Source organism: Triticum dicoccoides, chromosome 6A (genome assembly GCF_002162155.2).
Source record: "Triticum dicoccoides isolate Atlit2015 ecotype Zavitan chromosome 6A, WEW_v2.0, whole genome shotgun sequence".
NCBI classification, from domain to species: Eukaryota; Viridiplantae; Streptophyta; class Magnoliopsida; order Poales; family Poaceae; genus Triticum; species Triticum dicoccoides.
Window position 1 is genome coordinate 241,452,681 of NC_041390.1, and position 22,406 is coordinate 241,475,086.

Genomic DNA, 22,406 nt, shown 5'->3' on the forward strand with positions numbered 1-22,406 from the left:
CAATACATGAGTATAGCATTACATCAGCCAGAATACAATCAAGGTCCGACTACGGAACCAAATAAAGAAAGACAACTCCTAATGCTAGATCCCCGATCGCCCCGACTGGGCTCCACTACTGATCAACTGGAAACGAAACAACACAACGAACAAGATCTTCATCGAGCTCCCACTTGAGCTCAGCTGCGTCATCTGCACTGGTATCAACGGCACCTGCAACTGGTTTTGGAAGTAATCTGTGAGTCACGAGGACTCAGCAATCTCACACTCTCGCGATCAAGACTATTTAAGCTTATGTGTAGGAAAAGGTAGTAAGGTGGAATTGCAGCAAGCACTAGCATATATGGTGGCTAACTTACGCAAATGAGAGCGAGAAGAGAAGCAAAGCACAGTCGTGAACTAGAAGTGATCAAGAAGTGATCCTGAAACTACTAACGTTCAAACATAACTCCAAAACCGTGTTCACTTCCCGGACCCCGCCGAGAAGAGACCATCACGGCTACACACGCTGTTGATGCATTTTAATTAAGTTAAGTGGCAGGTTGTCTACAACCGGATATTAACAAATTACCATCTGCCCATAACCGCGGGCACGACATCCAAAAGTTTAAAACCCTGCAGGGGTGTCCTAACTTAGCCCATCACAAGCTCTCACGGTTAACGAAGGATATTCCTTCTCCCAGGAAGACCTGACCAGACTCGGAATCCCGGTTACAAGACATTTCGACAATGGTAAAACAAGACCAGCAAAGCCGCCCGATGCGCCGACAATCCCGATAGGAGTTGCACATATCTCGTTCTCAGGGCAACACCGAATAGGTTAAGCTACGAGTAAAATCAACCCTCAAGTTTCCCCGAGGTGGCCCCGCAGGCTGCCCGTTTCGGACCAACACTTAGAGAAGCACTGACTCGGGGGGGTTAAAATAAAGATGACCCTTGGGTTGGCCGACCCGAGGGAAGGGTAGGTGGTGGTGAGGCAGATGGTAAAACCAAGGTTGGGCCTTGCTGGAGGTGTTTTATTCAAAGTGAACTGTCAAGGGGTCCCCATAACACCCAACCATGTAAGGAACGCAAAATCAAGGAACATAACACCTGTATGACGGAAACTAGGGCGGCAAGAGTGGAACAAAACACCAGGCATAAGGCCGAGCCTTCCATCCTTTACCAAGTATATAGATGCATTAATTAAATAAGAGATATTGTGATATCCCAACAATAACCATGTTCAACATGGAACAAACTTCATCTTCATCTGCAACTAGCAACGCTATAAGAGGGGCTGAGCAAAAGAGGTAACATAGCCAAACAACAGTTTGCTAGGAAGGTGGGTTAGAGACTTGACATGGCAATATGGGAGGCATGATATAGCAAGTGGTAGGTATCGCGGCATAGCAAAAGAGCGAACAACTAGCAAGCAAAGATAGAAGTGATTTTGAGGGTATGGTCATCTTGCCTGAGATCCCGCAAGGAAGAAGAACGAGTCCATGAAGAAGACAAACGGACGTAGTCGAACGGATCCTCACAACTCCGGAACGAAACTGAAGCTAACGCGAGAAGCAACCCGGAAAGAAGCAAACAACATAGTAAACAACCACCACATAAACATGGCATGATGTACAACCAAGTATGATGCATGTCCGGTTTAAAGAGGCATGGCATGGCAAAGTGCACAACCAATACTACAAATTAAGTGGAGCTCAATATGCAACGAGTTGCATATTGACGAAACACCACATGGCTTATCTAATTCACTCCTGGTTAGGTACTCAACAAAATTAAATGTTGTTTAAACATGGCAAGAGGTGAAGCATAATAAAACTACTTAACTAGGCAAGTTTAAATGAGGCCGGAACAACAAACAACAAGTCCGGTAAATCCCCATATGCATTTAGAAATTTAAAGCAAACAACAATTTTAAACATTTTAATTGTTGTTATCATGATGCGGATGACATGTGCATGTTTATGCAAGTTTTATGCCATAATTATGAAAATGTTGATAAGAGCATGACATGAAGCATTTTGTCATCGTGGCGGAGCCGAAAGGGGTGCCACGGCAACTACGACGAAAAAGGTGCCACTACGGCGAAACGGAAATGATGTCACGACAACATTCCGATGATCCAGTAACTCGATTAAGATGCCGGTGCAAAAGAAAAGGCGACGGGAGCGTGTCATGCAAGGATGGTGGGGTGCTCCCGACTACCGGGTTCCCACGGGACGATGGCATGGCAACGGGGAACGTGCAAGAAACACGTCGGGCACGGTGCAAACCCGAGCATTTCATACATCACATGCATTCAACCACGGGTTATCGTCTCGGCGATTATACCTTCAAAGCGTGCGTTTTAGGAGCGGATGGAGTTCGGCTATGGAGGTACACGTGTTGAAGGGGAAGTAGTTGTTCTCGCGAGGATAGTGGAAGTAGTGGTACACAACGATGGTAGTTGTACACGAGTCTTGTGACCCACGGTTCTTCGGGCAATGGTAGTCGTCCACGACCGTAGCTGTTCGGGGTCGTCGGTAGAGGTACTCGCGGTATAGCGACGATAGTGGTACAAGGTCGTCGGGGTACGTGTCGGACCAGTTTTGATGGTCTCGTTTTTGCGACGGTACTCAGACTAGTCGGCGGTAGCGGAACTTGACGGATTCGAGCTCTTCGAGGTTGTCATGGTTACTTGGGGTCTTCGTACTTGCCGGTCTCGTCCTTGTGACGATAGTCGAACTTGAAGTTTTTGGTTCATGGGTCTTCGGCGACGGTAGTCGTTCTAGGCATCGGGCGTCGAGGTACTTGGTGTTCTTGGCGATTCCGAAGACGAAGGTACATGTACTTGACGCTTCACCGTGTTGTCATACATTTGTCAGAAAGGATGACACATCCAAAACGAAGCAACACTAACAAGGGCCTCGGATCTTGGCGTGTCCAAAACGTAGCAGAACAGAGGTCTCGGTTGCGGTCGTGATCTTGAGGAGGTCAACAGGAGCTGGCAGCGCTCGGCCTTGGCGAGGCTGACAGCAGGCCGGGTGGCCCATGTGCGAACAGCGAGGGCAAGGAGGCAGCCCTAGGCGCGGTCGATGCGGGCGTCCTCGCTACGCTCCTGATCCTGCTCGATGCAGAGAGCTTCGGGACGGCGCCTGCAGCTGCAGGAAGGCGATGGCGCGCACAAGGAAGGCCGACGAGGACTTGGCGCGACAGAGCTCTCCAGCGAAGCAGTAGGGTCGTCGGGCAGCGCGCGGGAGCATGACGAGGACGCGAGGGAGAGGGGCGGTGCAAGGCGGCAGCCTCCTGGTGGCCGCCGATGGCGGCTGGTGGCGATGGGTCACCGGAGCGGGCGGTGGCCGGACGGGTCGCGGAGGAGAAGGTCTGGTGGTCGCGGCCCAGTTCTGCGGGATCCATGGCCGCTGCGGGCGTACCGGCGCTGGCGACGTAGAAAAGGGCCGGCGAGAAGGAGAGGCGAGGACAAGGTCGCGGGGGAAGGAGATCCGGCGGGGCGCGAGGGTGCAGGGCGGCGGCCTGTGGACGTTCGAGCAGAGCAGCAAGGGAACGAGAGGGAGATGGTGAGCGCTGGGTCGATCGGGCACGGGAGCGAGAGGTGGGGGGCGGCGCCAGGCAAGGGAGTCGAGCGCGGGGTCGGGTGCTCTGTTCGTCTCTGGCGGCGCTGAGGGATGAAGAGGGAGCGAGGGGAAAGACTCAGGAAGGCTAGGGTTCGGTCGGGAGTGGGCCTTGGGCCAAATTGGGCCGCGGGATCCCTTCTCTCTTTCTCTCTTCTCTCTTTACTTCTCTGTAAAAACAGAAAAAGACAAAGAAGGAAAAGAGAGAAAGGAAGAAAAGAGTGGACAAGAAATAGGGCATGGGGATTATTTTCCCAGACTCGCACAAAAAAAGCTCGATCCAGAAAATAAAAGTGGCAATATTGAAAGATCTGGATTCAAATCCATTTGAGTTTAATTCAAATGGTTTGAGTAAGTTCAAGGTTTTGAGGATTCCAAAAATGTCCGGAATTTTTGTGGAGATCGGGAAAGCGATGAAAGAAATTATGGGCAAAGTTTGGGGACCAAACTTGAAGCGGGAAAAGGCATGTGATTATTTGCAAGTGTGTTTATGGGTGATTCCAAAAATGAAATATTTAATATAGCTCCATAAAATCGGGAGGACATGTTATAAAGAGAATCACCATGTGAAGTCCCTTGGTTTAAATGGACCGAAGATCCATACGGTTTATTTATTTGAGTTGCACAGATTGATGGCATGATGACATGATGCAATGCAAAAATAAAAGAGCAAGCACAAAAGAAACACACAGCGAAACTCGAAAAAATAAGGAAGGCATCTGAAGCTCCGGTCTTGGGGCGTCACAACACTCCACCACTACGAAAGGATCTCGTCCCGAGATCTAGGATGGCACCGGAGAGAAACGGAAGAGGGAGAGGTAAGACAAAGTTGCTTCTTTGACAAATGAGTGAAACCAACGAACCTTGCGAGGTTGAACAAATTGAAAGAAAGAATACAACGTAGATGAACAAAGTTGAAAACACTCCGTTAGAAAAAGAGGAATGAGGAAGAACAAATACGGACAGCACTCCGGTTGAGACGAGATGTACAAGGAACGATAAGGATCGATTACGACAACACTCCGGTTAAAACAAGATAGAGAAGGAATAAGAATGTTATAATTTGGGAAGCACTCCGACCGTAAATGAAAGGAATTGAACATGCACTTGACAAGATGAGAGGGAACTTGAAGAGATCAACAACACACTGCCTCCGGAACTATTGAAAGAATGGCACGGGGTGTAAGAAAGATTTCAGACATCACTCCGGTTAAGAAGAGATGCAAGACTTGATAAGATGAGAGAGCTTGAATGAAGGACACGACACTCCGGTTGAATGGATAAGCAAAAGAAAGAACATGATCTTCACAAACAAAATGGGATGATGGGTGAAGAGAGCAACATCACAAAGCTTCCGAAAGAAATGAAAGAATGGAATGGAATGAACGGAGGGAAACGAGATCTTGAGAGAGTATGCTTACAACAAATGCTAGAATGGAGTTGTTGGGTTATCAACAACGAAATGAATAAACTTGTAGTGGGCTTAAGGAAAACTTCTCAAAATTATGAGGTGAAAAATTCTGCCACTAACGGAAGACAAAAGATTGGATTGATATCACCAAGAAGATGAGAAGCTTATATCACCGGGAGGATAAATGAAGAACTTGGGTCATTTATAAGCACCATAAATAGCAACAATCCTTAGGGAAAGCTTTAGATGAAATATAACCCAAGATAATTCCAAGGAGGAAAATGATGGTTTTATATACCTCATTCCTGACAACTTGCGAATCATGAAACACGAAAAAAAATATCAACAATGACATAACACCATCTCAAATGATAAGGTAGAAAGAATTGCACTTCGAAATGCAATATGAAGAATGCTTGAACTCCTCAAAACAAGACATGTGTTGAGCACCATCTTTATTTGAGAGTATAGCTTGGCGGATCATAACTTCAAGAGAAATCTTGAAGAACAACTGAAGAATGAAAGGAATCCTTGATGAGCCACCATGTTGAGCCTTCATGAAGAACTCAGGTAACAAAAGAATGATCAAACGAAAGGGAAAGTTGAAAAGTACTCCGGGAGAAGCCTTGCAATGATTAGATGAAGCTTTGAAATGATATGACCGAGAAAACTTGGAACTCGGGAAAGAAAGATGAACAAATGAAATCAAGAATTTTGATGAACCTCCGGAATAAGGAATTAATCACTTGGATAAAACAAGAATAAGAATTAAGTTATGCATATCCTTCATCAATTAAATTTATGACAAGCAACGGATTTGGCATACTACTTATTCTTGTAAAAAGGATTAAGATAGATATAGCGCAAACTTGGGAAGGTCTGCAGCAAACCACCGGTAGGATTGAAACAACGAATAAATTGATACAATAACAACGGAAGAGAAATCTTGAACGAACCACCGTAAGGATTGAAAATGAACGAAGATACTTGAGTGAATCAAGATGCAAGAGAATGAAGAGATCACGAACTGATTAGAGAATACTTGAATGATGCACCGGTAAGATTTGGAGAATGAGAGCTGAAAGTTGAAATGAATAATTCTGAGATGATGGCTTTGGATGAAATAAAACTGAAAAGACTCTTGAATTGCTCCGTATGGGTGAAAAGAATTCTCACAATCGAAAGTAATTACGAGAGGATGGCAACAAGCTAGAACCATGCATCTATGAGAGAACGGACCAAGATTTGAGAGGAAATCTTCTTTGGTCTTCAAATCCGAGACTGATGATGAGAAACACCACCATGAATTGATGAGACACTCCGGAATAATGCAGAATATAAAGGTTGAATCAACAATGAAAAGAATTCAAAGGTCTTGGAGAAAGACATTTGACCGATGATAACTCATCCTTACGTCAAACTTTGAAAGATTTGAGAATAGCTCCGGTAAAATTAGAAGAGTCAGGTAAGATCCTGGAAAAAGACTTGTCGGTTAGGGCCCACTCAAAGATACGTCGTTTAAGGTCGCTTGGAAGAGAGATTGCACCGGTTGAATTAAATGGCTCAAAAGAGATAACAACCTCGAGATATCTTGAATGGATCGAGAATGTAACCATGAGTCTTCTGAGATATCTTCAGCACTCCGGAACAATTGAATAACGAGAAGTGGATGATTAAGAAGTGCACCGGCATGAGAAAGCATTGGACAAATGAAAGGACTATGCTCAACACCAAAGCTTGAATTGAATCCACCGGAAAAGAAACAGAGAATGAAGAATGATAACTTGAAGCTCTGTTAGTACCTTCCCGAGAATCACCGGATACGAACATTGAGGGAAAAGAACGAAGAGACTTCGTGTGAAAAAAAAAACTGGATAGTTGATCTGAATATCTCTGAGTCCTTGAAGAAAAAGGGTGGGAGGGCAGGAAAACAAAGGAAACTTGGGGACGAATGAAATAAACACCGATGAGAAAAGAACTTACAGTTGATCTTACGAATGTTAAAAATGATCGGATCCACTTGAAGAGGAACACGCCGGTTGAAAAAAGATTGACATGACAATCTCGATTATTATGAAGGATTAGTATTCACATAGGAATATGAGAACACCACTCAGGAAAGGTATGGAATCAACATTTGACTTCAAAGCAACTCGAATACCACAATCAAAACAAAAAAAACAAAAGATTGGCTTGCAGAATAAGCCGGAACAAACATATGATAGAGATTTCGTCCGAAGTTTTTGTGGTGGGGCCCACACGGGCTCGATCGTACAACACCATCATGTACAAGGCAGTGCACATGACATACGAAGTGTCCCCGAGTCAGCATAGCCAAGGACTCTTTAAGACACAACGAGACCACTGTAAAACCAACCGTGGATAGGCGGACCACTAGACGTCAAACCCCAATCACATATCATGCATCTGTCGGAAAGATATCCTAGGAGTTACTTGAATTCCCACTTATAAACTCCTGAAACTTTCTGGTTATGCAATCAGGTGTTGGGGATAGAGGGGAAGCGTAATATCTCACCCAAAACTAGCAAATCCTACATCCAGATGTATCCATCCTTCAACACATAACCAAGAAACCTTCGGAAATCATTTACCTCAACCTTCGAAAGGCATCCGTTATACGAGTTATGGCAATACTCCCGAACTCCCGCCCCAGTACTGGGTGGCGTCGAGGTTATCTCACCAACAACTGCATAAAAGAGATTTTCAATGTCGGCGAACTCATGTATTCCAGAACTGCAACGATAAAATTGTGACGACAACACCTCGTAGCTCAACTCCCCGGGACACTGCCACAACCCCTAAATGTCAGGAGGCACCAAGAACAATGTTCTCGTCACAAAACCATCGGAACGATTCCAAGATACCCGCGTGATCCTAATTTTTTAGTGAAATTTGAGGAGAGAAGAGTCAAAACTCTACGTCAGGAGGCCTCACTAGAGCGACGAAGGGACTGAGGAGTAAAAAGAATCCTACTCTCCGATATATATATATATATAATCCTATAAGACTCAAAACATTTTCTTCTAGACTCAACAACGCCAGCGATTCGATCAAGCAGGGGGCTCCTAAGTCGGGGAAGGCTCTGATTACCAACTTGTAACACCCACGATGCGGCTATATCTCCCACGTGTCGGAGCACGACTTAGAGGCATAACCGCATAGTAGGCATGTCGCAAGAGGGGTAATCTTTACACATCCCATGTACTGAATAAGAAAGGGATAAAGAGTTGGCTTACAATCGCCATTTCACACAATACATGAGTATAGCATTACATCAGCCATAATACAATCAAGGTCCGACTACGGAACCAAATAAAGAAAGACAACCCCTAATGCTAGATCCCCGATCGCCCCTACTGGGCACCACTACTGATCAACTGGAAACAAAACAACACAACGAACAAGATCTTCATTGAGCTCCCACTTGAGCTCAGCTGCGTCATCTGGACTGGTATCAGCGGCACCTACAACTGGTTTGGAAGTAATCTGTGAGTCACGAGGACTCAGCAATCTCACACCCTCGTGATCAAGACTATTTAAGCTTATGGGTAGGAAAAGGTAGTGAGGTGGAGCTGAAGCAAGCACTAGCATATATGGTGGCTAACTTACGCAAATGAGAGTGAGAAGAGAAGCAAAGCACGGTCGTGAACTAGAAGTGATCAAGAAGTGATCCTGAAACTACTTACGTTCAAACATAACTCCAAAACCGTGTTCACTTCCCGGACCCCGCCGAGAAGAGACCATCACGGCTACACACGCTGTTGATGCATTTTAATTAAGTTAAGTGACATGTTTTCTACAACCGGATATTAACAAATTCCCATCTGCCCATAACCACGGGCACGGCTTCCGAAAGTTCAAAACCCTGCAGGGGTGTCCCAACTTAGCCCATCACAGGCTCTCACGGTCAACGAAGGATATTCCTTATCCCAGGTAGACCCGATCAGACTCGGAATCCCGGTTATAAGACATTTCGACAATGGTTAAACAAGACCAGCAAAGCCGCCCGATGCTCTGACAATCCCGATAGGAGCTGCACATATCTCGTTCTCAGGGTAACACCGGATAGGTCAAGCTACGAGTAAAACCAACCCTCAAGTTTCCTCGAGGTGGCCCCACAGGCTGCCCGTTTCGGACCAACACTTAGAGAAGCACTGGCCCAGGGGGGTTAAAATAAAGATGACCCTCGGGTTGGCCGACCCGAGGGAAGGGTAGGTGGTGGTGAGGCAAATGGTAAAACCAAGGTTGGGCCTTGCTGGAGGAGTTTTATTCAAAGCGAACTGTCAAGGGGTCCCCATAACACCCAACCGTGTAAGGAATGCAAAATCAAGGAACATAACACCGGTATGACAGAAACTAGGGCGACAAGAGTGGAACAAAACACCAGGCATAAGGCCGAGCCTTCCACCCTTTACCATGTATATATATGCATTAATTAAATAAGAGATATTGTGATATCCCAACAATAACCATGTTCCAACATGGAACAAACTTCATCTTCACCTACAACTAGCAACGCTATAAGAGGGGCTGAGCAAAAGCGGTAACATAGCCAAACAATGGTTTGCTAGGAAGGTGGGTTAGAGGCTTGACATGGCAATATGGGAGGCATGATATAGCAAGTGGTAGGTATCTCGACATAGCCAAAGAGCGAACAACTAGCAAGCAAATATAGAAGTGATTTCGAGGGTATGGTCATCTTGCCTGAGATCCCGCAAGGAAGAAGAATGAGTCCATGAAGAAGACAAACGGATGTAGTCGAACGGATTCGCACAACTCCGGAACGAAACCGAAGCTAACGCGAGAAGCAACCCAGAAAGAAGCAAACAACATAGTAAACAAGCACCACATAAACATGGCATGATGCACAACCAAGTATGATGCATGTCCGGTTTAAAAAGGCATGTCATGGCAAAGTGCACAACCAATACTACAAATTAAGTGGAGCTCAATATGCAATGAGTTGCATATTGACGAAACACCACATGACTTGTTTAGTTCACTCCCGGTTAGGTACTCAACAAAATTAAATGTTGTTTAAACATGGCAAGAGGTGAAGCATAATAAAACTACTTAACTAGGCAAGTTTAAATGAGGCCGGAACAACAAACAACAAGTCCGGTAAATCCCCATATGCATTTAGAAATTTAAAGCAAACAACAATTTTAAACATTTTAATTGTTGTTATCATGATGCGGATGACATGTGCATGTTTATGCAAGTTTTATGCCATAATTATGAAAATGTTGATAAGAGCATGACATGAAGCATTTTGTCATCATGGCGGAGCCGAAAGGGGTGCCACAGCAACTACGACGGAAAAGGTGCCACTGCGGCGAAATGGAAATGATGCCACAGCAACATTCCGATGATCCAGCAACTCGATTAAGATGCCGGTGCAAAAGAAAAGGCGATGGGAGCGTGTCATGCAAGGATGGTGGGGTGCTCCCGACTACCGGGTTCCCACGGGACGATGGCATGGCAACGGGGAACATGCAAGAAACACGTCGGGCACGGTGCAAACGCGAGCATTTCATACATCACATGCATTCGACCACGGGTCATCGTCTCGGCAATTATACCTTCAAAGCGTGCGTTTTAGGAGCGGATCGAGTTCGGCGGTAGAGGTACACGTGTCAAAGGGGAAGTAGTTGTTCTTGTGAGGGTAGTGGAAGTAGTGGTACACGACGATGGTAGTTGTACACGAGTCTTGTGATCCACGGTTCTTCGGGCAACGGTAGTCGTACACGACCGTAGCTGTTCGGGGTCGTCGGTAGAGGTACTCATGGTATAGTGACGATAGTGGTACAAGGTCATCGGGGTACTTGTCGGTCTGTTTTTGACGGTCTCATTTTTGTGATGGTAGTCGCACTAGTCGGCGGTAGTGGAACTTGACGGATCCGAGCTCTTCGAGGTTGTCGTGGTTACTTGGGGTCTTCGGACTTGCCGGTCTCGTCCTTGTGACGGTAATCGAACTTGAAGTTTTTGGTTCATGGATCTTCAGCGACGGTAGTCGTTCTAGGCATCGGGCGTCGAGGTACTTGGTGTTCTTGGCGATTCTGAAGACGAAGGTACAGGTACTTGACGCGTCACCGTGTTGTCGTACATTTGTTAGAAGATTTTTTGTCCAAAAGGACCCCCTACCGAACGCTATTGTCAAAAAGGACTATCTGCAGATAAAAACGTCAAAAAGGACCCCCTGACTAGTGGCGGCAGGTGCGACAGGCGACACGTGGCACCTGCCGCCATGCCAGGAGGCGGCGGGCCCCGCCGCCACCGCAGGAGGCGGCCGCGCGGTGCACAACGGGTTCTTGCACAGTGCGACGGAACGGGCCAGGAGCGGTGGGCCCGGCCGCCACTAGGTGAGGCGGCGAGCTCTGCCGCTGTCGCTTCCCGTCCGACAGCCTCAGCTGCGCGCGGGCCGAGGCGTGGGCCAGGCCGCCACCGGAGGAGGCGGCATCTTTCTTCACGCCCGACGCATTTTCCTATTGCAGATGGCGCTGATTCCCGTGTGCAACAGCGACCCTGACGGCGGTGATTCCCACGAGCGGGAAAATGCACGCTGATGCTTCTTTCGCCCAAGAAACAGTCTTGCTTTAGCTTCTTTTGCCTCAGCGGATAGGACCGCACTGTGAGAATCGCTCTGGCTATTGCTTGAGAGGATGCGACGGCATCAGTCACTCGCTGCGGGAATCCAATACTGCGGGAAGCTATTGTGCCGACACTACAGGGATCCTAAAATTTACTGCTTAATTTTCTCGCCATTATTTATCGTCTGGGCTTATAAAAGGAGACACCGAGGCTCTCGTCCAGCCATCCTTGAAATCGCCACTGCGCAAAGTGTATAACACAATTTTTTTCAGTCGGTATGAGTTTGCCTTGCTCGGATCAAAGCATTAGGCCGAGGAAAATGAAGAACGCAAGTTTGCCTCCTGGGGTGGCAGTCCTGCGATGTTGGTGTGGCGATCTTTGCAAGGTGAAGGAGGTGACGGATTTTTCAGATTGGTTGGGCATGAAGTTTTTCATGTGCGCCAATTATGAGGAAGATCCTACCGTAGCTATTTCAGAGTACGACAAGCCTCCGGTATGCTTTAACCATCACGAATAGATATTGTTGGTATTTTCATTGATTCTTTAGTAACATTCTTGTTTCTTGTTGTAGTCTCCTCCGCCTCTGTGCATGTACTATCATTGGATTGACACGGAGAAGCCGGCTTGGGCAGTGACTGAGATTCGTGAAAGAAGTCGCCGTGCGTGGAATAGTTTATTTGCGGAAGAGCGATGCGAGAAGGCGGAAGCTGAGGAGAAAGCAGAGCAAGAGAGAGAGTTAAAAGAATACTATGCAGAGCAACACCGTTTTTTTTGAGGAAATGGGAAATAAAAACAGGGAAGAGGCTCGTCGCATGGAGGAGCAGGAACGACAGCGAAAGGAGGCTCGTGAGGCAGAGAGGCAGAGAAAGAAAGAAAGGGCTCGTCAAGCCAAGGCAGCAGAAGAAGCTGGCGATGGAAAAGGAAAATATCCACGCTGGACTCAGTAGATTCCTGTGGTAGTATTTAAAATTCCGCAATCATTTGTATCTTTATTTCTGCACTTTAATGTAGCTTTATTTCAGGAGTTAAATGTAGGTATATTCCTACAATGTATCTTATTTTCAGTTGTGCCGTGTCGTAATGGAAAAAAAAATAGTTTAAGAATAAAGTAGTGGCATTTTCTTTCCCTCCACTAATATCGAACATCGTGCAACAACTACAAAATAAAATTAAGATAGAACATAATGCCCTACAATAACAGAGTACAAACTAATAATGCAAGTACATCCGAATTAAACGGTAGAACTGGAATAAAACTACATGAAGGCATCATCGTCATCCTCCATCGATGCAGAACTCTTGCCCTTCGAGGATGTAGAACTCTTACCCTTGGACGATGCAGAACTCTTGCTCTTCGAGGATGCAGTACTCTTGCCCTTAGACGATGCATAACTCTTGCCCTTTGATGATGCAGCACCCGGAAGCGGCGGCATGAAGATATCATCTTCATCCTCGCTCTCCTCAGTCCATAAAAATGGATGCATTTCTGCAGTCCTTCTGAAAGTTTCACTCTTCGGCTCCACTACATTCTTCCACCTTGCATGCAACCTAAGAAGTTCTTTACGTACCTCCTCATAGGTCCTTTCAGGCCACCCAGACCTACGTAATTGGTGAGCCAACTCATTCATTATGGTGTCACTACCGGTGAGTTCGTCCCATGGAACTATCCTATTGTCCATCCTGAAATCGGTAGCTAGCCTCAAAAGAGTCCTGCTCATCCCAGGGTGAAAACTACGATCGAAAGGATAATGGGACATCTCAACTACACTACACTCGAATGCTCATCCACCTCCGTCTGAATGGGGTTTTATAGGTAGAGAGGAGAAAATGGCGGGAAAGAACGAGTGCAGTATGGCGGGAAAGGGTTGGCGGGAACATATGGCGGGAAACGAGTGGCGGGAAGATATGGCGGGAAGGGGTTGGCGGGAAACGGGTGGCGGAACATATGGAGGGAAAGCGTTGGCGGGAAAATATTGAGGTGAAAGCGTTGCCTGAAAATATTGAGGGGAAAGCGTTGACTGGTGCATTTTTATTTCAGCAAACATAGATGTTCAAATCGAAAAGTCTGATACACACATATATAGATACAATGGGTCGCGCACGTGCATAGATGAATCACCCTACTTAACGACGACCACCTGGCCTTTCCTTACGACCGGAAGGCGACAAGCGATTAGGTGGCCGGGTCACACGAAGACCGCGGCCGTACTCCACTTCGGCTTCATGTGTCTGCGAGTCCTGCGTAGGTGGTGGAGTCGCGAATCCTTGTTGCGAACCTGAAGCGTAATTGTAGGCGTATGGTTGTGACTCCGGGGGGATAAAAGATGGGCCAATAACATCCCCTCCGAAGAACTCTGTAACTAATGATGTAACCGTGTCGCCAAGATCATGTGATGCTCCCCGGAGGCCTGTGTTGACGCCATGATCATGTGATGCTCCTCGGAGGCCTGTGTTGACGCCGCGTTGGGTGTTCTCATCGCCCCAATTAACATCAGGTGTGTCCTGCACATAGAAACATTTTAAACAAACTGTTAGAGGATAATATATGATATCATTGTAAATGCATTGAAATGTAAACATGACTACCTAAGCATATCCCTCTCCTATACTGTCTGGCCATTGTACTTGGTGCTGGTTTAAATCTGGTACACGAGTCTCCTCGGGCATGGGGATCCCTCGCGTGGAGAGAAACGGCTGAGATCCCTCACCTTGGGTGTATGCATCATATCCTGTGTACGCATATGGGTTAGGGGAAAGAAACTGCTCGGGCATCGAATCCAAGCCCGTGCCATGGTCCTGAGATGTTTGCCCCTAACGAAGCTGCATCGAAGAAGAGCGATGCAGTGGCAGAGATGAGTCATGTCGTGGCAATGTCGTTCTAGTACTCGGACCCTCCCCCATTGCTCATGGCTCGTACGCGCCTCGCTCGGTCTGGACGACGGTGCCGCACTCGGTCTGGCTGACCTCGCTACCGGCATGTATGCTCCAGTGGCAACGTCGTCGCCTCTACCGCATCTGAACTTCTTTGCCACGAATTGTTGCAAAAGTTTCTGGAATGTCTTGCGATATGGGCCCTGGGCCGGCATGCTATCCGTAGCCGTCTGCCCTACTTCGTTGACATTTTCAAGCTGAACAATATTTGGATGTTATTTAGTTCCAATGATTATGAAATGATGGACCTAAAAAAGTTACAAGTGATTACCAGGTGGTCACGATAGTAAGCTGCATGCAGCTCAACATGTCTCCGCGCCTGCTCCTCTTGTGTGAGATGTGTTGGTATAGTAGCTGGCTGACTGGCCAGGCTAGCACGTGTGTTCATGCAGCACCACTGCTTGTACGCTTGATCTGTACTTCCATCGTACGGCCTGCAAAATTAAATAATTACATAAACCGTTGTGATGAAAGCAAAGCATCTTCACGCATCGTATGATCATCGTAAAAAAATAATGTACATAGAATATACCTAAGTTGACGCACTATATCTGCTAGCGCTTCATTTGTCCACTTGTGTACCCATTCACTGTTCTCTTCCCTCCAATCGTATAAACTCCAACCCCTGCCCATATTGGTTATCCTGCAAATTATGTAACAAAGTGTGAGTTTAGTAAATTAAAAATGACACTAACTATTTAGGGATGTCACATCTTACTTATGTGTTTCCTCATCGATACGTCTGGGAAAAGGTGGTGGAATTTCTTGATAGAGACCGAACTGTCTCATTACACGCTCTGGGTTGTAAGGTTCAACACACCACAGGAACAATAAGTTGCAGCAAGTCAGCCAGAATGCACTATCGGTCAACATGCCTGGTGTGAAGTGTCGAGCATCAAAGACCATTTTTAGCTGGTCCTGAGTCCACGGGTTCCATGTGACTTCTGCCTCATCAAGTATCTCAAACTGCTGGTGGTACATAGGGTAACAATTTTTCGCAATATCTGGAGACCAACGTTTCCGTGCCTTTGTCCACCTGGTGGCCATAGTTGCGCTAGCACCCTCGCCAAAGTCATATGGGTATATGGGTTGTACTATACGAGGTCGTCCTACAGGGAGGTATTCCCAGGACCACAACTGTAGAAACTCATAGGCGACACAAAGTAATGGAGCTTTTTGTGCGAAAGAGGTTTTTTGCGTGGCATCACACAAGCCTCTGTATGTATGAGATAGCATGGCAGAACCGAAGCTGTATTTTGGCTGCTCGGGTAAAGGTTCATCTACCATATTCTCTGCAATGTAGATGAGACCAGGGACAACAACGTCCCCATGTGAATTTGAAAATAGATTCCCGAGGAGCCACAACAAATATGCAAACAGATGTCTTTTTCTCGTCTCCTCATTGGCGAAGCTAGATAAATTAAGAAAGTTATCACGAAGCCAGACGAGTGGGATGCCCCGAGGGTTACCAGAACGTTGTGATTCTGGCATTTCCATCCCAAGACGGGCTGCTATATCTAATGCCCAAGATGGAGACACTCGTGGAGAGACTACCGGCTCACCTCTAATTGGTAGAGCAGTGATCATAGAAACATCTTTCAGTGTAGGTGCAAGCTCCCCAAAACGAAAGTGAAAGGTGTGGGTTTCAGGTCTCCACCGGTCAACGAGGGATGTCAAAAGGGATGGGTCCGAACGTACTTGGTCGTCGCATGATGTGAGCCTAGCAAAACCTTGTAGTCCATAAGCGTCAAGGTGAGCAAGGAAATGATTGTGTATTGGCCATGTTTTCTTTATGGTTCGAAGTCTGAAAGGCCGATAATCATGCTTAGTATTTGGTTTCAAAAATAGGTGGCAACGGTGCCCGGCGTCATGGGGCCCCTGCAAAAGCACTGGCACTTCACCCATAACCTGCACACAAACATACAAATATAAATTACGAGGAAGACAGAAATACAAATGCAAATCTAAATTAACTTAAAAAATACAAAGAGATATGATTTACATTAATTATCTGAAGTTAACATCAGGAGTACAATAATACAAAGAGAATGAATTTAAATTCAATATAAGTACACATAACGAGTACAAATATAAATAGACATGACGAGTACATATATATCAACATCATGCGTTGTTGTTGGCTCGATACGGGCAGTCTTTGCGTGAATGTCCAGGACACCTGCAAACGCGGCATCGCCTTGGTTCTCCCATCTGGCTATGGTCCATGTCATTGCGATGACGCCTAGACTGACGTCGTCCCTTTGCGGTTCTCATCAAGTCGGTGTTCGGAACCCATTTCGGCCCATCTGGCCACAACATTTTGTAGTTCATATCAATGCCCCAAGCCCAGAACTCACCGTTCCAAGTGTTGTACAGATTGTACATGTTAAAGTACGGCGATATGTATGGCTCGACGCTGATTTTTTGAACAGCAGCCGCCCGGAGCACATGACTGCAAGGGTAGCCCTCAAGCTTGGGCTTGTTACAAGTGCACTCACAGGAGGTTGAGCCAAGGGTGACAGCTTGCTTTTTTGATCCTCTGTGGTGACCCTTAACGTACTTGGCTCGCACATTGACCTCTCACTTATTCCTAAGTGCGTCCACTTTCCTGCAGCCATGACTTTGGGACTTCTTTGCTTTCTCGTCCAGATGTCTTTGCATCTTCTCGGACCATGGCTTGTTCAATTTAACTTGTGCTTTGGCGACGGTGACCCTGTCTGCAAAGTATGACAGGGTCCGGTTCCAAGTTTCTTCAATTAGGGCTATGATAGGCAGTGCTCGCACCCCTTTAAGAACACCATTGTACACCTCTGACATGTTGCTGGTCATTATTCCATACCGAGCCCCGGTGTCGTGAGCTTGTGCCCACTTCTCCAAATGAGGGCAATTCTCGGTGATCCACTGGCTCAAATTTATGGCCGTCCTACGACCCCTCCGGTCTTCTCTCTGCGGCAAGGCCGCGCGGTCGATCTCACCATTGATACCTGCCCATATCGCATTCATTTTGGCTTCAGTTTTTTGCATGCACATCCTCTTGAATAACTTGAACCAATCCTTGTTTTTGAATTTGGAGTAAAAGTTTGCTGCCAAATGCCTCATGCACCACCTTCCCTCTAGATCGGGCCAGCCCCACTCTTCTTCCGACGCCTTAATTATTTCAAGAGCGCTTAATAATCCAGTGTTGCGATCAGAAATGATGCAAACACCTTTACGCTCTTTCACGACACCAATCTTCACGCAGCCCAGGAACCACAACCAGCTATCTTTGTTCTCGCTCTCGACCAATGCATATGCAATAGGAAGAAGCTGATTATTTGCATCCGCTGCAATCGCCACCAATAGTGTGCCCTTGTACTTTCCAGTGAGAAAGGTACCATCAACAGATAATACCGGGCGACAGTGCCTGAAGGCTTGTATAGTCTGGGCGAATGCCCAGAATAAGCGGTCCAGGATTAGCTCACCCGGGTTCATTGGGTTTGGACGTTCTCTCCGCCAAACTTGAGTCCCCCTATTAGCACTTGCTATTTGATGAAGCATTCTAGGGGCATAAGAATATGCCTCCTCATAGGTACCATACAAGTTCTTGAATATATTTTCCTTCGCATGCCTAGCCTTGCTGTAGCTAACAGGGAATCCAATTAGATCCTCTGCATCTTTTTGCAGAGCCCTAACACTAATGTTGAGACTTCCCTGCACAATTGTTTCCATCGTCTGTGCCACAAATTTTGCTGTCACATTGCAGTGATCTGAAAGAGTCCCAGTTTGCTCACAGGTATGCTCCACTATTTTTGTGATATGCCATGACTGACATAACCCAGGCTTCAGTCTAGCGAGAACTCTTCCGCGTCAACCTTTCGCGGTGTGGATGCATATGACCTTCAACTCTTTTTTATCAGACTGCTTCACTCTATGCTGGCGGTGGATGCCGATTGCATAGCTACCCATTGCCTGGTAAGCAGACTTCTTATCTGGGAAAACTTGCCCAACCTCCAGGCTTCCCGCTCCTAGGCCAGAAGCAGAGTGAAATTCGTTGGTCATGCTCATATCCTGTAAAAACCCAGGTTGCAGTGCCGCCGCGACCGCCCTCTGAGGAGGAACATCTTCTTCTCCGCTTGACTCCGAAGACGCAGAAGAATGATCATCATCATCTAGCGCCTCCGGCAATCCCTCCACGTGTTCGCTCATGTCAACGGCCGCCGACCAATATCCTGTGTCATACACAGGCTGGCCGCCCGTCGGTTCCGATGGGCCGATGCTAGGGGCTGATGTGATGGCCAACTCGACCTCACCACCCCTGCTACTGCATCCGGCAACATCAGTGACTGAAATGAACTCCACATACACCATCGGCTGACCATACATTGAGTTATTGGGATTGCTTGCAAACCTCATGTACGACCCCCACGACCGATCACCTGTGACAGGCCGCAAACCCCAACGGGAAACTGTCCCATCATTTCCTCCGTCAACGACGAAGGCCTCCATTGTCATTTTTTTCCTGCATCACTGGGCCAAACACCGCTCGGATGCACCTTCTAACAGCTGCGTAACCCACGTTGACCATGTCTCTCACCACTACTGTAGTCGACTCACAGAAGGACACATCCACCCCGCATGGATCGTCGCGTAAGACGTTCCCATAGTACACTACTAAATTTTCCATAGTACCTAACCAACATACATGTTTACATTTCAAATAATTAGTAACTGAACATTTAGTAACGATGACAACATTTACATATCTTATGACTAAAATAATAACCGTATTTTCGTTATAAATATTCGGTTTGTTTTTAGAATCATTTGCTTAGACTTTAAGGGGTTGTTTGGTTAACGGGTATTTAAAGATCTATTTTTCTCAAATTTGCCTATGAGCGTAACAAACTAAAACTCTGTTTGCTTTTCTCTAACTACCCCAAAAATATCCTAAAATAGTTCTCGTAACATGCAAAAACTTAGCTTCTGGAAAAACGACTTTTCGTAAAATATGGTTTTCTACATAATTTCCTTACAACAGGTTATGACAAAACTGAGGGTAAGTACTCGCTATCCAAACAACCACTAAACATAATATTACGATAATAATATTTAAATATCATATGAGTAAAATATCTAATTTCTTCCGGCATGATATAATGTTTTTCATATCATACGATAAATTTTATTTATTTACAAATAATAATATTTGCAGCGGCATGACAGTACATCAATATAAAAAATATTAACAAAATTACGGCGTCATTTTATACCTTAGGTCCAATATGGATGTGCTTGCAAATGCAATTAAGCGTCCAAATAGTTCGAATAAATATCCGTCACCAGTAATATATGAACAGAGTCAACCTATTATCACATGAACATCAATATTACACACGGATTTTTCTTTCTGCTATCAAAAGTATGAAAATAACACTTGCATGTATGTGGTCATCATCTCAAAAGGGATAGCGAAGATGGTAACACAATTTCTTCAATCACGTCATCTCCTCCTTGTTTGCTACTAAGATGAATTATTTTACCTAATTACATTTATCATTAAGTACATTACCACCTAATCTTAACATATAAAATTTAGATTATTGTGACATAACAAAGTAGACCTACGATTTCCTAACCATAGACTTATTAATAAACATACCGCATGAAATATCATACCACATGCAATGAACAATTACAGTGTAATTTTTTCTTAATTACCGTATTAAGAGCTTCTCGCATGTCAATACAAATGTATGCAACTAACATTGATACAACATCTTCAACCTACTCTTATCAAAAAAATAGTTTAAATATTGTATCCGTCGTTTGAATTTTTTCCGAACCTCTAAGCACTAACATCACATAGCTAATGACGAGCTAAATGACTAACTAATTACCACCGTGCATCACAAAAAAATCCATGTATTGCAAAGCTCATACCTTGATCTCCCCCTTCGTACTTCACTTAGCACGGCAAATCCTACTCCAGAAACTCCAAATGACTCCTCCAAGTGCTGAAATAATGCCTAAAACAACATAGAGTACACACTTAGGAACTAATCAAACAGAACTAAAACATCATGCATGCAAACAAAACCAACAAAAATGGATAGATCTTACCTTAATCTATCTTTTCTTCAACTTCACCATCTTCGAAAACCAACTCTAAATCGGCCAAAATCACGAGTGAAAGTAGCTACCAAGTATTTCCTTCTGTGTATTCTTCTAGACTTAGACAGAGTAGAGAGGCAGTGAAGGCAAGGAGAGATATTCGAGAGAGTGTATATGCAGCCGCGGTTGTGCGTATATAAAGAGGAGGAGCACTGTATTGTCGGCAGAACGAGGTACACTCAGCTACCGCAGCCTCGGATTCCAGCATTGCGTTGTCTCATCACACGCAGCAACTACACCGCTCTCGGGTGTCGGCAAGAAGCGGAAATCACGCAGGCTGCGGGAATCAGATTCCAATTTACAAAGCATCTGCGGAAATCACGCGCTGCAGCAGGCCGTCCAAATTAGCGTCGTCAGGTCGCTGTCATAGAAATCAGCGCCGTCAGGGGCTGTCGGGCCGCATGCGCGCTGCCGCCTCACCCGGTGGCGGCCGGGCCCGCGCCTCGCTTCCCGTGAAGATGCTGCTGTCGGCCTGGGCGCGGCATGGGCAACAGCGGCCGCCTCAGCCAGTGGCGGCGTGGCCCACCTGGCCTCACCCGTTACGTTCCACTGTGCCGAATCTGTTATACCGCGCGCGGCCGCCTCCTGTCGTGGCGGCCGGGCCCGCCGCCTCCTGGTGTGGTGGCAGGTGACACGTGTCACCTGCCGCGCCTGCCGCCACTGGTGAGGGGGTCTTTTTTGACATTTTTATCCGTAGGTAGTCTTTTTTGTCAATAGCGTTCGGCAGGGGTCCTTTTGGACAAAATAGAGTACACACCCAAAATGAAGCAACACCAACAAGGGCCTCAGGTCTTGGCGTGTCCAAAACGTAGCAGAACAGAGGTCTCGGTTGCGGTCGTGATCTTGAGGAGGTCAACAGGAGCTGGCAGCGCTCGGCCTTGGCGAGGCTGACAGCAGGCCGCGTGGCCCATGTGCGAACAGCGAGGGCAAGGAGGCAGCCCTAGGCGCGGTCGATGCGGGCGTCCTCGCTACGCTCCTGATCCTGCTCGATGCAGAGAGCTTCGGGACGGTGCCTGCAGCTGCAGGAAGGCGATGGCGCGCACAAGGAAGGCCGACGAGGACTTGGCGCGGCAGAGCTCTCCAGCGAAGCAGCAGGGTCATCGGGCAGCGCGCGGGAGCATGACGAGGACGCGAGGGAGAGGAGCGGTGAAAGGCGGCAGCCTCCTGGTGGCCGCCGACGGCGGCTGGTGGCGATGGGTCACCGGAGCGGGCGGTGGCCGGACGGGTCGCAGAGGAGAAGGTCTGGTGGTCGCGGCCCGGTTCTGCGGGATCCATGGCCGCTGCGGGCGTGCCGTCGCTGGCGACGCAGAAAAGGGCCGGCGAGAAGGAGAGGCGAGGACAAGGTCGCGGGGGAAGGAGATCCGGCGGGGCGCGAGGGTGCAGGGCGGCCGCCTGCGGGCATTCGAGCAGAGCAGCAAGGGAACGAGAGGGAGATGGAGAGCGCTGGGTCGATCAGGCACGGGAGCAAGAGGTGGGGGGCGGCGCCAGGCAAGGGAGTCGAGCGCGGGTTCGGGTGCTTTGTTCGTCTCTGGCGGCGCTGAGGGATGAAGAGGAAGCGAGGGGAAAGACTCAGGAAGGCTAGGGTTCAGTCGGGAGTGGGCCTTGGGCCAAATTGGGCTGCGTGCTCCCTTCTCTCTTTCTCTCTTCTCTCTTTACTTCTCTGTAAAAACAGAAAAAGACAAAGAAGGAAA

The 22,406-nt window shown here is 47.0% G+C and overlaps 1 protein-coding gene and 1 long non-coding RNA gene across 3 annotated transcripts; both read right to left on the bottom strand.

Annotated features, from left to right (window-relative positions):
• Window positions 1-14,074: 14,074 nt before the first annotated feature.
• On the bottom strand, window positions 14,075-15,188 carry LOC119316717. Of its 2 annotated transcripts, none has more exons than XR_005153216.1 (3): window positions 15,098-15,188; window positions 14,837-14,999; window positions 14,075-14,136 (listed from the first exon to the last, which is right to left on the bottom strand). It is a non-coding gene; the product is annotated as an uncharacterized LOC119316717 (long non-coding RNA). The 2 variants fall into 2 exon arrangements; XR_005153217.1 differs by lacking the exon at window positions 14,075-14,136 and adding an exon at window positions 14,736-14,762.
• An 85-nt stretch (window positions 15,189-15,273) lies between these two features.
• Window positions 15,274-20,751, bottom strand: LOC119316716 (serine/threonine-protein phosphatase 7 long form homolog). The gene is made up of 4 exons (XM_037591099.1): window positions 20,665-20,751; window positions 20,485-20,570; window positions 19,815-19,908; window positions 15,274-16,473 (listed from the first exon to the last, which is right to left on the bottom strand). The coding sequence occupies exon 4, from the start codon at window positions 16,468-16,470 to the stop codon at window positions 15,280-15,282; it is 1,191 nt and encodes a 396-aa protein (XP_037446996.1). The 5' UTR covers window positions 16,471-16,473; window positions 19,815-19,908; window positions 20,485-20,570; window positions 20,665-20,751; the 3' UTR covers window positions 15,274-15,279.
• Window positions 20,752-22,406: the final 1,655 nt, after the last annotated feature.